The 17,847-nt window shown below is 40.7% G+C and overlaps 1 protein-coding gene across 2 annotated transcripts in view; it reads left to right on the top strand.

Annotated features, from left to right (window-relative positions):
* Window positions 1–1,658: 1,658 nt before the first annotated feature.
* The window catches only part of pld1a (phospholipase D1a), a 39,611-nt gene continuing 23,422 nt past the window's right edge, over window positions 1,659–17,847 (top strand). Inside the window, exons 1-4 of one of the 2 annotated variants that reach the window (XM_059501908.1) lie at window positions 1,659–1,709; window positions 12,801–12,980; window positions 13,367–13,536; window positions 13,612–13,754. In XM_059501908.1, the coding sequence (XP_059357891.1) occupies window positions 12,884–12,980; window positions 13,367–13,536; window positions 13,612–13,754 (410 nt within the window). In that variant the 5' untranslated portion in view covers window positions 1,659–1,709; window positions 12,801–12,883. Of the gene's footprint in view, window positions 1,710–5,143; window positions 5,346–12,800; window positions 12,981–13,366; window positions 13,537–13,611; window positions 13,755–17,847 lie in introns of those variants that run through there. The other variant, XM_059501907.1, reaches the window with a different exon arrangement.

The following is a 17,847-nucleotide window of genomic DNA, read 5'->3' as shown; positions in this document are numbered from 1 at the left end:
AATGTTACCTTGACAACGATCCGAATGCGTGCAGCATTGAACACTCCATCAGTTGTTGCAAATACATATTTCTTCTTATTATTATTTCATTAAAATATTGTCTAATTGTATCTTGTTTACTATTAAACTTTTTCAGACTAAACTTGCATACACTACCGCCTTTAATCATATTTCACTGGCGAAAAATATTTTGGGCGAATTCCAAACACCAGTTTTTTGGCGGCCTTGAAGGGCACTTCGGGAAGGGTACCATTTGGAATTTGCCCACTATTGCTTTAAACTGGAGAGAGAGAGAATGAGAGCGAGAGATACAAGGGGCGTGACATTTCACGTCAGCGTTATGTCACTTTTCTCACAGCTGATTGGTGATATATCTGTTTGTGTACTGTAGCGTGTGGGCCCTAAACGATATGGACCCGTGATGAATTCAATATTTTTCTATCTTTCTATCCAAGTTATCACCTGTTAGGGTTGATAAAATATGAGGATTTATAATTACTGTTAGAAACAGTTGTATTGTTTAATATCGTTTGGGACCTGTAATATTTTTTCAGGATTCTTTGATAAATAAAAAGTTAAAAAGAAGAGTATTTATTCAAAATAAAAATGTTGTGTTAAATATAAACTACTTTTCAAAAGATTGGGGGTTGTAAATTTCTTTTTCTTTTTTTTTAAAGAAACTTTTAGAATACTTTTATTCAGCATGTGTTAAATGGATAAACAGTGATATTGCTAGAAAATATATTTTGAATAAATTCTGTTCTTTTTAACTTTTAATTTTATTTATGGAACACAGGTTCCAAAAAATATAAAGCTGCACAACAGTTTCAACAATGATAATAAATCAGAATAAGAATGATTTCTGAAGGATCATGTGATACAGAGGACTGGAGGACTGCTTCACAGAAATAAATTATATTTTAAAGTATAATAAGATAGGAAACCAGTATTAGAAATTTGCAATAATATTTCACAATATTACAGTTTTTTTCTGTATTTTTGATAAAATAAATACAGCATTGATAAGCATAGGAGAAGCCATTAAAAAACATTACAAGTCACACCTGTGTGTGTGTGTGTGTGTGTGTATGTATGTATGTATATGTATATATATATATATATATATATATATATATATATATATATAGGCCTGTGTGTGTGTGTGTGTCCCTTATTCTCTCCCTGATTTTTCTATGAAAAACCATGATTGCCCCTTATTTTCCTTTTCTGAAGTTGGCAACCATACTTGTAGTTAACAATTTCATCCAACAAATTAATGTTATAAAGTTTCTTTATATATTTATTTTAAAAAAGCATTAAAAGCTAATTGTATTAAATACATGTACTTTGTTAATTTTGAACATGATTTGTATGACTTCATATCTTAAATATCTTTATATGTATTTGTATGTATTTGTATAACTTCCAATCTTTTAAATATTTAATATTTTTTCCTCCTCCTGCTAAATAAACACATGTAAACTGACAAATTCAAAGCAGAAATGCATCTCATGCAAATGAGATTTTGATGTTGACTGAATATTGTGGGGAAGGGAATTAAGGCAGAGATCATTAACCAGTTTTATGACTGGAAAGGACAGAGCTGCCATTGAGCTGATATTGAGCCTTCAGTAAACTGCCAGCATCAGTGTGTAGTAGAGCTAACCTGAGCCTGCAGTCACACATTTACTATTGGCTGGATAACAGAGGTAATTTATTTTTTATTTTTCTTTCTTTCTTTCTTTCTTTCTTTCTTTTTTTTAGCATCTAAGTAACTCACTACTCTCTCTACTTTCTAATGAAAGATGCAAGGTATTCAGTGTTACAGTTTGTGCATTTGTGTACAGTATGTCATGTTTAACTGTTACAGTTACAGTTTGTGTACAGTATGTCATGTTTAACTGAGTGTTTTAACATGATTCAAACCAGTGTTGTTGTTATTTTGGTGTTGTTTCAGTGGCCTCTGGTCAAAGTCTCCATTGTATTTGTTTTCTTCCCCAATCTCAGTAGCTACATACCAACAGCTGTGCCATTTGCAGTAATATCACAATCATACAATCTTTATAGCACGGGGCAATGAGAGGCTTGAGAGGAAGTGTAGATCCAAATTGTAGCTATATTTGGTAGTTTTATCTGTTGCCCTTTAGAAGGGATTTGAGGTGCATAAATGACTGAGATAGCAAACATCCTGTCTTTTAGATAATCGCTCGCTTGTATCCATACACACACACCAACGTGGTTAGCATAAAATGAGGTTTCAAAGGGGTAGAGAAATTATTTTTCTAATACTGTCCACTAGAGGGCAAGAGCGCTATATGTTATACTGTTCTGACTCTTCAAGGTTCAGTAAAAATACGATGCATTATAATGCAGTTGCATGTAATATCATGTCTATTATAGCATCAAAACGACAGGTTAGCTTTAAAAAACTATAATGTTTTAAGATTCTCAGTCAACTATTGTTTAAAATGACCTATTTGAAAAACAGTAGGCTAATGTACATTTCAAAACATCATCACAAATGTAATCTTCTAATAATGAAAACCCAGGGGGCTAGTTCACCTCCCAGAAACCTGTCATTTACTCAACCTCAACTCTCTCCAAACCTGAATCTTTATTACATCTGTTAAGTTGTTGATGGTAGCCAATGACTTCCATAGAATGTTTTTCTCATATGAAAGTCAGTGGCTACTGCCATCTGTTCGGTTACAACAGAATAAAAAATATATATTTTGTGCTCAACAGAAGAAATAAACTCCTACAGCTTTGGAACACCTTGAAGGTGAGTTAATGGTGACAGAACCATTTTTGGGTGAACAATACATTTAAGTTATCATTTTGTGTGGTTACTATGGGTCGATGTGACAGTAATGAAACTAGCTGCCATTGAAAGCTATTAAATCCTGCCACATTTCTGTTAATCTCTGTTCTTTTTATATTTCATTGTCTCTCTGTTTTTTTCTTACCTCACTTTTCCTCGTGCACTTGAGGCTCTGCGGTTGAGCAGATATTGTTTTGTGTTGTGTGAGAGAAACAGAGATGTTTGCTCACGGCTGTGATAAATGGCAATGGCTGCCATTTGAGCAAAGGTATGGCCACTCTGGCACACCCTGCCGTGGTAATTATTACAGACTCCATAGACCAGAAGTCCCGCATCAGACAAGGCGGAAAATTGAAAATATAAATGATTTATGGTGCTCAGAAGTCTATCTTCTCATCTGTCTTTGTTGTTGGCCACAAAGCCTCAGATATGCTGGGACGTCCTTTAGGCATCTTGCTCTTGTTCTTCAGTGATTAATCCATTTAGACACAGTGGAGTGGAACTCTCCTCAACATGGAAAATAGATGGATTGTTGGAGAGGAAGGGCTTCAGGAAAATGCTTGCAGTTTGTTTGAAGAGCATAACAAAATGCTCCAAGGGTAAAATGTGGCCCTGACTGCTGAGCAGTCTGGAGATAAGTTGGTTTGACATTTCCACCTCTGAATCTTGGAGATGTTGCTTGTCATTTTAGCAACCTGCAGCTGCAGCAATGTCAGAGCTCTAGCTTGAGACCTTATAAACAGTATACTTTACACAGCTGTTACTGTAAAGATACTGCTTGTCTAATATAATGTCATTACTAAAATAATAAACTACATTCTTGTTGTATATAATAATATAATAAATATACTATTTAAATGTTTTATATATATAAAGAGTTAATTCACCCAAAAATGAATATTAGCCCATAAATCACTCACTCTCAAGTCATCCCAGGTGTATATGACTTTCTTCTTTCAGATGAATCCAGTCAGAGTTATATAAAAAAAAAATGTCTATGATCTTTCAAGCTATTTAATGGCACTGGTGTTGCATGCATCAGTCCAAAATAAGTTAAATTAAAAGCACCTACCCTTAATATAAAATGTCTTATACAGCTCCAGGGTGGTGAACAAAGGCCTCCTGTAGTGAACCAATGTGTTTTTGTAAGAAAACTACCCATATTCAAAAGGTAATAATCATTTTAATCTAGCTTGTGCTCACTGTTGTAAACAGAAGCAGTTCCAGGCTGATGACGTATGGAGGTCATCCCGAGCTGTGTGAGACACGTTTTTGGGATGGGCGCTTTTTTTTTAACTTCTTTTGGACTGAAGCACTGCAACACCTGCTGTGTGCCATTAAAAAGCTTGAAAGATCAAAGACAATTTTTAAAATAACTCGGCTGAAAGAAGAAAGTCATATACACCCTAAATGACTTGAGGGTGAGTAATTTTTGTGCTAATTTTCATTTTTGGGTGGACTTTAAACAGCACAACATTCCTTGATAATAATAATAAGAATAATATTTCTTGAACAACAGATCAGCATATTAGAATGAGTTATGAAGGATCATGTGACACTTAAGACTGGAGTAATGATGCTAAGAATTCAGCTTTGCCTTCACAGAAATAAATTAAATTTCACAATATATTAAAATAAAGCAATAAGCCCAAGAAACCGTGGTTTACAGTGAATTTATAACAGCTAAGGGGCACTGTTAGGCATGACTCAAAGCTAACCCCCTTAGCTGTCATTTGTGGTTGCCGAGCAACACACAGAAGTAAACAAAGGTGTATGTTTGTAGTGTAATTTACAACAGCTTTGAATGCGGCTCAACCAATCAGAATCCAGGACCGTAACTATCAGTTTTATAATACTGTACATACAGTAACAGTTATTTTAAATGGTAATTTTATTGATTTCTTTTTTCAAAAGGTACAGACCCCAAACTGTTGAATGGAAGTGTGTGTGTGTGTTTTTATATATATATCTGTCCATCTTCCAGACTGCTCAAATGTTTATTTTGTGTTTTGGCAAGCTTGCGCACATTGCAGACATTGTTGAGCTATCTTCTAGAACTCGAGAAGAGACATATATGAGATTACTGTTTATTCTTAAAAGAAAAATTTAAGTAAGATATTTAAACAAAAGTCTCTATTTGGTCTTTGTTTAATCTCACTGATATCTGGGAAAAACAACTGACCTAACCCAGTGTAAACATCTAAACTTGTGCTGCGTCTATCCCATGGGGAGATATCTGTCACTCTAAATGCATATAACAGCTGAGGAGAGGAGGAGCATGTTGTGACTGGCTGCACTTGATTGGCTGAGCGACTGTGACTGACACTTCAGAATCCTGAGAAGGCCCCGCCCCTTCAAACACATTGGCCTATGACTGATCTCTCCACTGCCCTCTTGTTTAGTCTGTTTGGAGTCAGAAAGGGAGAGGGACTCTTTTAAGGCTGCAAAACTATGAGTTAGTCTTTCATTGTTGTGGGAGTCAAACAGATGATTGATCATGTGGGAATCACGTCTACCAAGGCAGGTCAGTAAAACTTTGTGTTGTTTGTTGTCGCTTGCTCAGTTCCAAACTTGTATCTCAGCTTGCAGAGTTAGAGAGGGTGAACACTTGGATGTGTGTGTCTGTGTGTAACTGTGAAATGTGAAAGTCTTTCTGGTGCCGATATGTCTTGGCTCCTGTCTCACCCCAGTGTGAGAGGCTTTTGTATCCGTGGTGGAATGTGTGACCAGTGCACAAGGAAAGTCAACTTGGTTTTGCTCAGACTCCAACATCCTTCTCTTGTATTTTCAGCTGTAAACAAGGGCTGGAGTACAGTACACTACAACTGTGCAGTACAACAGCACACTAGCTTGTGTTTAAATGGTCCTCTGTGTTGTTTGCTTATCTCTTACACTTTAATAGTGTCATTCATTAATCCGACCCTGAGATGCTGGGAACTTCATTCTTTCACTAACACGCCTCAGAGACAGACGGACATGTAAAAAGACACATGATAGAACAAGTGTAGTCCTGTAATAAATTGTCTTCAGGTGCAAAGTGCGTTTGCTCTGAAAATCTTAATTAAAATCATGCTTTTTCAACAGGAGTAACAGTCCTGCCAAACTTCACAACAGGTTGGAAAAGACTTTTCGAAACTTACATGGAGACTGTCTTTCCCACACAACAACAACAACAACAAAAACAATCTTAATATTAAAGATGAATTGATTACTTTTTGTTGGTGGCTGCCTTTCCAAGTCATCTGTTTATGATACTAACATGAACCTAGGATGATGTTTAGAGTGTGTTTGCAGTAGTTTCATCCACACGGCTTTATGTTTTACAACGACAGTGCAAAAAAATTCCCACAGTTCTTAAGTTGCATGTTTGCCCCAGGACACACAAGTGATTCAAGTGTCTATACCATAGTTTCTCAAAAATCTCTAAGGTACATGGTTGCATTATATATGGCACTGAGCCTTGTTTCCATGATGAATTACAATGGGCAGGAACATGGCAGGAGGTAATGGCTGATATCATCCACAGCATTCAGCAAAGTGTAACTTTTCATTCCCTCTCATTTTCCGTGTATTTCTGTAGTTTAGTACATAAGGTAGAACTGATGTTGAACATGTTTGTTCAGAAGGAAGGAAATTAGTAAACTGCGAAAAAGTTACTTTTTAATCAGTATTTTGTCTCATTTTCTTATAAGAATCTTATTGTATATACACAATACTACTTTTCAAATCGTTTTTTTTTGTTTGTTTAAAAAAAATCCTGGCAATCAAGACAAAGATTCTGAAAATGACAATAAGAGAGGTCATAGTTTGAAAGTGTTTATTCATTTATATTATCTTGGCTTGTCTAACAGACAGAGCTCTTAAAGGTCTTGCTGTTCTGCAGTTATTTTCTACAGTTCACTGCACAGCCTGTCCTACTTTGGATCATTTACATCAAGATTTGTTTATTACGAGGCGCAGAGAACCAATAAGTCTAAAAGTTCATATGTTTTTCCTGTTCTGTTTTGACTTTTGTCTTGTTTTATTGTGCTTCGGTTCAAACTGCTGGTCAAACATATTGAATATTGTTGCATATTGATGGACAAACTGAAGTCGTCGCCTTTATATGGTGCTTTATACCTTCACAGAGATACAGCAGTTATTATGGAAACTACAGCTATGTAGACTGCTGTAAAGCAGCTCTAAAACACAATAATGTCATTATTTACTGTAGCTAATGCCCGCTCAGTGTTTGTTTAGTTCAGATCAATAGCAGTGTGAAGATAATCCATTAGCTATAAGCAGTTCTACAAAAGGCAGCATTCGTTATTCAGCTTGAGTCAGTTCAATGTTGAGTCCATACCAGTGTTGTTGTTTCAAGAAACAACTCTACAGAAGACAGCATTGCCATTATCCAGTTTAATTTAGTTCAAGTTTTGTTCTCACCCAGTCAAATGAAACTAAAGTAGCCAGAAGGCAAAGTATTCCCTGTGGAGAAGTAAATGTTAGTTCCCATAGTTTTTAATGAGAGCTTGACATGATTGTATGTCTGGCTGCTTTGAAATGTTTATGTGGTTCCAAAATAGATTCACTTCCAGTATATGAGAAATTAGCCTAGTTTTTTTCTTTGTGTGCCGTACAGCACACAGAACAGAGCTTTGTCTTTAAAGTCACATGTACAGTAGACTGTATCAGTAACTCAGGAATGGTCCATTCTGAGGTGTAGTGGTTGGGTAAGATGATATCTAAAGAATCATAAAAATGCAATATTGTGCCAATGGTGTGATAGTTGACATGTCTGATTGACTGCCTCTCTTTGACCTGTGCACCTCTTTAAAGCTGGCTCTAAAGGTCAGTGCACAGGTGGGAGACATGCATGAGATACCACTGTCATAAACGTTCACCCACACAGAGAGAATAAATGAGTCCCTCCATTTGGAACCTCCCTATCAGCACTACCAGCTAGACTGCCCTATGTTTATAGGTATGTGTTATGTGTATGTTTACAGTAAACACAGGCCACCATAGACAATGAAGTAAAGCCAACTTATTTTATTACCATTCTCTGATGTAATAAACACTGATATTGGGCTGCAATTGAATTGATTAGATTTAGAATAGAAATTTGGAGTTCACTGCCAGAATTGAGAAATATAAGTTAGACAGAAAAATAGTATTTTACAATAATGCTGATGGGTCAAAGACAATATGTGCCATTTAAATGATAAAAAAATATTGCTTGCAATTGGGTACAACCTTGTGATTTTAAGGGTGGTTGCAAAGATTCAAAAATCAAAGTTAATTAGTTTTTGGTGGCTGCACTAGGATCCTTAAATGCAGCCTTTTAATCCTCTGAGGTCTAGGGGGTTTTGGGGGCCTGGAGAAATTTTGACATGTCCTGACTTTTGTGCCTTTTCAGTTGCTTAGGCCTAAAAAAAAAAAAAAAAGTTTGGTTCCGGTTGGTTGTCAGTTGAGGTCATTGGTCGGTAGGGATTTTTTTATTTTTAAATTTTTTTTTTTTTCTCCAGTGGCTGTTTTACACACACACACACACGCGCTGATTTTAAATGTGTGTACCGGTCTTTTACGACAGTGATTCTGTATTCCCGTTTAAAGTCTGTTGTTGCCATAGACACGCAAAACGCACACACACACACACAAAAAGCCTTCGCGGGAGTTTGACAGGCGATCTCATAGTAGATTAACATGGAGGATTTGAACTTGAAAAACGGAGTGTACAGACATCTTTTTGTAGTCAAACGACATTCTTTGTTATGTTCATTTATGTGGTTTATTTGATTTTGACGCTATAAATTAACTAGAAGCAAGAGACGATCAGTTAGTTTTAACTGATGATCTAACTTACAGCGATCTGTTCGACACATTCAAGAGCCACAAAACGGTATTTATTGTTTACATTTCTTTAAAAAATTACCACATTTGAAAGGTGAAATAACCAAATGAGACTTTGTTTCATATTAAAAGTAAGCTGGTAATGTTAATGTCCTGTCTGTCAGCATGTTGTCAGTGCCCTCTCTGTTCCGCGATATATTGTTTACTCCCCCCTCCCCCCGTGTTTCTCTTAATGTTACGATTTCCAAACCTTAAGTTATAGCTCACTTTAGGAATTGACAGTTAAAGGGTTTTGATGCAATACTTAATGGTTTTTAACGGATTACTTAAGTGTAAAACAGCATTTAAAGGAAACTGTAATTTAATTAACGATGTGTGAAAGGCCGTTCTTCCCCAGTCTCATAAAATAAATTTGGGTCGCACATAAATTGACAGGGTCGGTCGGAAACCGGAACCAAACAAATTTTTTTTTTAGGCCTTATAAACCTATACATGGCTAAAGTCTGAAAACACTGTATTCAGTACAAACTGGGCTACAATAATATGCAAAAAGCATGTATGTACATGATTGTGTTTTTGAGAAAAAAAAATGTTTATGCGTAGTTTATTTTGTAGAAAATGTTTGAAGTCACTGAAATAAGGTCATAAAACACATACAGAACATTTGTTCACAAGACTGTCAAACCTGGAGCTTGTAGTCTATAAGTTTTGCTTCAAAATGATGTTTAAATCATCTTGTTTACTCACTCACTGAAAACAATAGATTGATTTAAATATTCTAAGACACTTTTAAAAAGGCATATGCGAGTAGGCCATGACCATGACCATGAATATAAGTGTGATTTACACCTGAGGAGACAAAGGCTCACATAATGAGCTGCATAATGAGCCTTTCAGTCAGCTGTGTCACTGAGAGGCAAGAGTTACAAGAAAGAAGCAGGACAAAATAAATGTATATATTTTTATGTTTGTAGTTTATTTGGAATATAATATATATTTAATTATCACACAAAATAATTTGAGATTCACTTGTGAGTGCAGTTAAACAGTTTATCATGAACAATCAAAGCTGACTTTCAAAGCTGATTTTTTTGCATCATTACTCCAGTCACACAATCCTTGAGAAATCCTTCTAATATTCTGATTTGCTACAAAAAAAAAAAAAACCTTTATTATTACTAAAAACTGCAGATGAGCTGAAGGCCACTGTCAGAGAAACCTGGGCTTCCAGACCACCTCAGGCCACCTCAGCAGTGCCACAAACTGATCACCTCCATGCCATGCCGAATTGAGGCAGTAACTAAAGAAAAAGGAGCCTCTATCAAGTATTTAGTACATGTACAGTAAATGAACATACTTAACAGAAGGCCAACAATTCACAGTTCTTTTTAAAATTGGTTTTATGAAGTATTCTAATTTGTTGAGATCGTGAATTGGTGGGTTTTTGTTAAATGTGAGCCAAAATCATCACAATTAAAAGAACCAAAGACTTAGACTACTTCAGTCTGTGTGCATTGAACTTATTTAATACACGAGTTTCACAATTTGAGTTGAATTACTGAAATAAATGAACTTTTCCCAACATTCTAATTTATTGAGAATCACCTGTATATGTGTGTGTGTGTGTGTGTGTGTGTATATAATATACCCGAGTGGCCAAGAGGTGTCAGTGGAAAAGGGAAGTCATTATAGTTTCTCTTGGAACAGTGTGCAGTGATCAGAAGACAAGTAACATTAAGCAAGGAAAACAGAATTCCAATTTCATGTTTAGTTTGAGAAAAAAAGAATGTCTAGATGAGTGAAAATTGAAAAGTATCTGCTATATAAAAATTGTGAGATGTTTTGAAACATACCAGCCTTTTTGTTTGTGAAAAATTTTATGACGTTCAGTCTCCTACCACTGAGGATTCAAGGACTAAGTTGGTTTCTTGGAGTTAAGCAGAAGCTTCCAAAGGTAGCTGGACTGGAAAAGGTGATGTCATATTGAGTTCAGATTATAGTGTTGCCAAAGAGCCACACCTCACCATTAGACTTGTCTTACGTAAGATGGGTTGGGAAGTTCAAACATTTCCGCTTCTCTCTAGCACACATTATTCCTCATTCATACAGTTTAAATGGTCATTCAGCGATCAGACTGAAAAGACCAGCCTACACCACAACCAGCCAATGGGAGGAGAAAATGTTCCATTATGTCTAATAGAAGGTTTTGTGGGGTAGTTATAGAGCGAACATGTACTCGGCAGCAAAATTACTGCAGTCTAAAGAAATGTAGTTAGACTCTATAAGAGAAAGCACCCTGTGTGTTCATTCTTATCTACTCTAATAATGACATTTTTTGTTTTAACCGCACAAATGTCGGCTTTATGTTGTGTGAAAGGCTTGAGAATAGAGTTGGTGGTCTCACTTAGTTTTACTGAACTTGTGGCAGTGTGAATTGTGTTGTGTTGGTAACAGTTGGTGACTCAGCTGCTCAGTTTCAGCATTTTTCTATAATCTCTTCCACTGTCATTCTTTTTTTTTCCGTTGTACTTTATATCCTGTTGCTTTTCTGATGTTTCCTCCACATACTGTGTGAAACTTTCTACTTAGACGTAAAACCCACATCTGTGATTATCAAGCTATTAAAGCTTTCCTCCATTCTGCCGCACATCCATTATTAACTGTGTTGGTGATGGTTTTTCAATATGTTTAAGGGCTAGAGTGGCTTATGATTTCTCTCTTTTGGCATCATCTCATCTCCCTTTTTATGGCCTACCTGTATTTATAGTTTCAGATGGGTGACTAGACCTGTCATTTACCTTTATATTCATCCTTTCGATCATGCCACTAACTGACAAATAAATTTTAGAGGAATAGTGAAGGTATGAACAATGAACAGCTTCTTTGATTTTGTATTTCTGTGGAAGCAATTCTCAGTGTGATTCTGGTGCTGTTTAGGGAATTTTCTTGGATTTGCTCCCAGAGATATTGCAGAAAACAGGATGTGATCTATTTTTTAATAGCTTTTTTTTTGTGAGGGAATGACACTGATGTAATCTTGTGTGTATTATTAGTTAAACATTGATTGGAGGTGTCCCTTGTTCCACAGTAGAAGACATTTGATCTCTGATTTTGGCCTGACTGAAATAGAACATGTTTTAAATAGAAATGAGCAAACTAAGGGGTCAAGGCTTGGCTAGCTAGTTAATAATAATACACTACTGATTTGTTTGTTTTTGAAAGCTGTTTGTTATGCTCATCAAGGTTGCATTTATTTGATCAAAAGTACAGTACAGATATTATTACTATTTTCAATAGCTGGTTTGTTTCATTTATTTTCAAATCAAACAACTTCCTGGGATGAATTTTCAGCAGCAATTACTTCAGTCATAAGTGTCACATGATCCTTGATTTGGTGCTCAAGAAATATTTATCAATATTGATAAAAAATGTGCTGCTTAATATTTGTTTTGGTCAAGATTCCTTTATAAATAGATAGTTTAAAAGAACAATATTTATTTAAAAGAGGCGTGTATTTATATATATAGTGCAATGTAATGTAGTTATAAAGCTTTATAAAACTAAAGGATATTTGATTTATGATGCTGCACAATGCAAACATGATGGAACACGTTCATTTCTGAATGGAAAAAAAAATATGAAAAAGACCTATTGGTGACTTTACCAGCTAATCAAAGCTAATTAGATTAGAGCTGGTTTTGCTGTAGGACTCAGAATTTAAATTGGACATGAAGTGGTGACACAACACAGCACTAGACTTGTTTATCATACAACATTGAATTTCAATATTTTATGCTCTTGGCAGCCACTTGTTGTTGGCACAATCCAACTTTATCCTCCTTCCTAGTGCACCAGTATATAATATTCATGATTATCAAGCATGAATGCATGTCACGCAACCTGTCAGATGGAATCTACCATAATTTAATAGCTTCTGCCGAGTCACAGATGAGTCTGAGCTAAAACTTTCTCCTTTCTTTTTTTAAGTTGCTAAACAGATTTAGTTTGCTCTCTTCTAATTATGTCAAATTGTGATAATTTAGTTAATTACGTTTTAATTTGGGTGTGTTTAGTATTGTCATACTAGAGTAGATGAGAACCATTGCTTTAGGGTATTGACTCTGTGTGCGTTTGTGTGTTCAAACAGGCACTGCTGGACCTTCAGGCTGAAGAGTGCTAAATATGCTTCACTGAGCCCATAAGAAGTTACTCAATCTGATAAAAGCAGACATGAGTGACATGGTGGAAAACCTGGACACCAGGGACCTGGGCTTCTCAGATGCTGAGGATGAACCTGAAGAGGTGGACTGCGAGTTTAACCCCTCAGGTAAGTGATTATTAATAACATCAGATGCTAAACATTCATTTGTTTTTATATAGTTTTGTCATTTTAGAGGTGCTTGTCTCATTTTTGATGAAGTTTGTGTCATTAATTTCGGTTATTTTCCTGTTTATTACTGTGAAGCTGCTTTGAAACAATCAATCTGTATCATATAAAGCACTATAAAGGTGACTCTTCTAATTTCAAAATGACTGAAAACAAGTTAGACTTGAGGAACAGGATTTATTTTGCCAGTAATGTGTGTTAAGCGTGTGATAAAAGGAGTGATGTGAGGACAACTGTGTAACATGATGCAGCATGTCATAAACAAGCATTCAGCACACACACATTCACTGCAGGCATTCCTCAGACCGCCTTTTCTTTTCTTACAGGAGCATCCCGTATCCCATTCTCTGCCGTGTACAGGACAGTTGGTTTTAAAGAGACAGAGGCGCAGGTCTTTCTGACTGCTGTCCCTATCACTGCTAAGATCCTCGATGTGGAACGCTTCACCAGGGCCCTGGACCGCTTCAACATGTCCAAACACAGGACCGTGTCCAAGGTCTGTGAAGCACATGCTAGTTAAAAGCAATGGTAGAAAGATGTCACAGATCTCACATCCCTGCTGTGTACACAGGCAATGCCAGCCATGTTTAAGATAGAGCTCAAACATGGGAACTTCACCTGGATAGTCAAGAGAAAAGAGAAGCACTTCATGGAGCTGCACAGAGAGCTTCTGCGATACAAGACCCTTATGAGGATCCCACTGCCCACCCGAAGGTCAGACCCCTGCCCTACAGATAAACTTAATTAGTGATCCTTTACACCTGGTATGGAGTTGATCATGGAACTAAATACAAAACATTATAGTATGTTGTTCACACAAACCATTTGGAAACTGCGTCACATTTATAGTAAAAATACTATATGCACACCGGACAACATAAAAAGCAGAAACGAGTGTTTGAAATATTTAAAAATAGAAAATAACTATCTGATTGGAAAAGCCCATATGGATTTCACAGAACATTAGTAGTATACAGTGATGCTTTATCCTTCAGATCAGTGGTTCTCTTACGAGAGCTCTCTCGTACTGCGTCTTAGCTAAGACGCTACGGGAAAAGTCTCTTTTCACGAAATACTGAAGCAAAAAATTATCCTTAATTTTGTATTTTTGTAAAGCGCATTTGCAGCAGTACACAGCCATAGGCGAGACGGCTCGTTCGCTCATTGGCTTGTTCTGCGGCAACTGCACAGCCTATCGAGCGCAGGCTGATGCAACATCAGACCAATAAGGGCGCTTCGCGCCCTTTTTGCCACTTCCCGCCGAAACGGGTGTGGCTCAACCTATAAAAGGAGCTCGAAAAGGCTGACTCACCTGATTTTTCATCTCTTCAGCGAAGCTCACGCATCGCTGGATCACGAGGAAGCAAGCGCCGTCTGGAAGAGCATATCAGCAGGACGAGCCATCCTGAAGCCACTGGCACCGCCGCCTTCCACTGCCGTTCCTGCTGCGCTATCCGGCGCCCATATCCTTTACAATCCTTGTTCTGTAATATTCTGTGTGTGTGTTCGCCCTGCGACGCACATTCACAAAAGAGCTGCGTCTTTTTAAAGATGCCTTCGTGCGGCTCGTGCAGAACCCCGCTCAGCGAAGGAGATCGTCACGTCATCTGCGTCTCCTGTCTGGGTGAAGACCATGCAGCGCTCGCGCTCGCTGATGGCGGATGCCCTCATTGCGAGTTGATGCCTATGATGACTCTGAGGACTCGCCTGGCATCCTTCTTGAAGGCTGCATCATCCGCTGCGCCGCAGCGCCGTAAGAAGCGCCGCTCGCAGCGCCTACCAGAAACGCCTCCAGCTCGGCCGAGCTCGCCGGTTCCCTCCGCTTCGCCGGTCTCCCCTGCATTGCTTCCCGATGCTCAGCGTCCGCTGCTTGCCGACGCGTCATCAGAGGAAGTGGATCTCAGGCCCGCGTCGGAGGAAGAAGACACGTGCTCTCTGCTTGCTTCGGGCAGTGAGGGTTGGGCGAGCTCCGTGGATCTCGCGCCCGCTTCTCAGAGGCCCAGCAGACGGGGGGATATCGATAAGGAGCTGATGCGTGTACTCTCGTTGGCTGCGGCGAGCCTCGGCCTCGAGTGGTCTGCACCAGCGCCCCCTTCACGTTACCGGCTGGATGGTAGCTATCTTCCGGATGAGCGCTCTTCCTCAAGCTCAAAACACGCCCCTTTTCTTCCTGAGCTTCACGAAGAAGTGGCGAAGGCTTGGGACGCTCCATTCTCGGCGAGAATCCGCTCATCTGTTTCGTCAGCATTCTCCACACTGGACGGTGCTAAGAACAGAGGCTACCTGTCACTTCCGCCGGTGGAACAGGCTATAGCAGCGCACCTTTGCCCGCCCTCTGCTGGACGGCGGACTAAGGCGGCGTTGCCATCCAAAGCCTGCCGCATGACGTCATCGCTGCTCGCACGGATATTCTCTGCTGCTGGGCAGGCTGCGTCTGCGTTACACACCATGGCGACGCTACAGATTTTCCAGGGCGATCTTCTCCGCAAGCTGGATGAGATGGGACCTGAAGCGATCTGTCTCGCGGATCTGAGGAGTGCTTCGGATCTCTCCCTCCGCGCTACTAAGTCCGCTGCACAGGCCATGGGACGGGTTATGGCTTCCGCTACGGTGGCTGAGAGGCATTTGTGGCTGACGCTTTCTGACATCAAGGAGTCTGAGCGCGCTGCGTTTCTTGACGCTCCGCTAACTCCTGCCGGCCTCTTTGGATCTTCCGTCAACGAGTTTGTGGAGAGATTCGCCGAGGACCAGAAAGCTTCACAGGCGTTCAAGCACTTCTTGCCGAAGCGCTCCAGTTCTGCAGCTAGTCGCTCTAGACCGGCCCCACAGAGCTCTCAGTCACGCCCACCGCCTCCTGCTGCGCCATCACGACAGCGTCAGCAACGCAGCTCGGGACCCCGTTCTCGCTCTTCGAGCCGTCGCCCCGCGCCGCGGGAGCCGCGGCAGAGGATTGCGGTGAAGCCAGAAGCCCCGAAAGCATCCTAGCACTGCTGGGAAAGCGCCGGTGTTCGAGTTCCGCTGCGGCCGAGCTCTCACCCAAGCGCGCCGCTGTTGCAGTTCCAAGAGTTGTGACTGCCTCAGTGTCTTCTGCAATGCGCAAGCCTGCACGAGTGCCTGCTTGCCTGCACACAAAGCCGTTATCACGGCTACCCAGATGTTTCACAAAAAGAGTGTTTTTTCTGGTGTTCCGCCAACGGCCGATGGTGCTATAAATGTTGTGACGATGCCCACTCCTCAGTGCCCATCTCCACATGTAAGCACAGCCCTACACACAGGGCCTGCGCCCATAATGTCGACTCAAGTCGGTCGCGCATACTACATAGTAAACGTGCCCACCCCTCAGTGCCCACAATTACTATGTCACACGCGTCATGTGGTTTCTGTAAAAACGAAACCCGTGCACGCTCGTCCGGCCACGGCCGATGGTGCTTTAAATGCAGTGACGATGCCCACTACCCAGTGCCCATCCCCGCATGTAAGCACAGCCCTGCACACAGGGCTAGCGCACATAAGATCGACACAGATCGGTCGAGCGCGCCGCATAGTAAACGTGCCCACTTCCCAGTGCCCACATACACTATGTCACTTACGGCGCGGGGCTTCTGTAAAAACGAGGCCCGTGCACGTACATTCTGCACAGGCAGACGGCGAGTTGAAAGTGGTAAAAGTGCACACATGCAGCCCACGGTTACTCGCAGATATATCGAGTCCCACGGGACCCGCTCAGCCTCCCTCCAGTCGGTTAAGCACCGGAACGGGGTCGAGGATGAGCGATCGCCCCGCCTCAGATGCGCAGCACACTCGAGCGCCGCCGTTGCCCAGTCAACAGAGCGCGTGTCGCATCCAGCCCTTAGCCATTCATGCAGATGCATGGTCAGCGCTTCCAGGGGTTTCGGATTGGGTGCTAGGCATTATAAAGAGAGGCTACTCGCTACAGTTTTCTCGACGCCCACCGCGCTTTTCAGCGCGTGTCGAATCTACGGTCAAAATAGAAGTAGCACACATACTTCGGGCCGAAATATCAAAACTGTTGAGCAAAGGGGCTGTAGAGCCTGTGTCTCAAGCTCAAAGCGAGGGGGGGCTGTACAGCAGATACTTTCTGGTGCCCAAGAGAGACGGGGGTCTCAGGCCCATACTGGATCTAAGACAGCTGAACAAGGCATTGATGAAACGCAGTTTCAAAATGCTCACGACCAGGAAGCTCCTCGCGCAGATTCGCAGAGGGGACTGGTTCATGTCAATAGATCTGAAGGACGCGTATTTTCAAATACAGATAGCGTCAAACCACAGGCGGTTTTTGAGATTCGCCTTCGAGGGCCAGGCATACCAGTTTGCAGTCCTGCCATTCGGCTTGTCCGTAGCTCCTCGTACGTTTACGAGGTGCATGGATGCAGTGCTCGCTCCTCTCAGACTCAGAGGCATACGAGTGCTGAATTATTTGGACGACTGGCTGGTTCTGGCCCGATCACGAGCGGAGCTCGTGGACCACAGGGCCGTTTTACTCGATCACCTCGAGAAGCTCGGCCTCAGTGTCAATTGGGCGAAGAGTTCGCTGAACCCCAGTCAGACGATCCTGTTTCTGGGTATAGTTCTGAACTCATGTTCCATGACGGTGCGACTGTCACCACAGCGCAAGATGGGCATTCAGCGCGCAGCGAGTTCTTTCCGCTGCGGCGCGACTGTGTCGCTCAAACACTGTCAAAAGATGCTGGGTCTCATGGCCTCAGCATCTCCGGTTCTGCGGCTGGGCCTGCTCCGCATGCGCCCCCTGCAGTTCTGGCTGAAGGCTCGGGTGCCGCGCAGAGCG

The sequence above is a fragment of the Carassius carassius genome, chromosome 20 (genome assembly GCF_963082965.1).
Source record: "Carassius carassius chromosome 20, fCarCar2.1, whole genome shotgun sequence".
Lineage (NCBI taxonomy): Eukaryota > Metazoa > Chordata > Actinopteri > Cypriniformes > Cyprinidae > Carassius > Carassius carassius.
The sequence above is the reverse complement of the archived record's forward strand: the minus strand, read 5'-3'. Positions and strand labels throughout refer to the sequence as shown.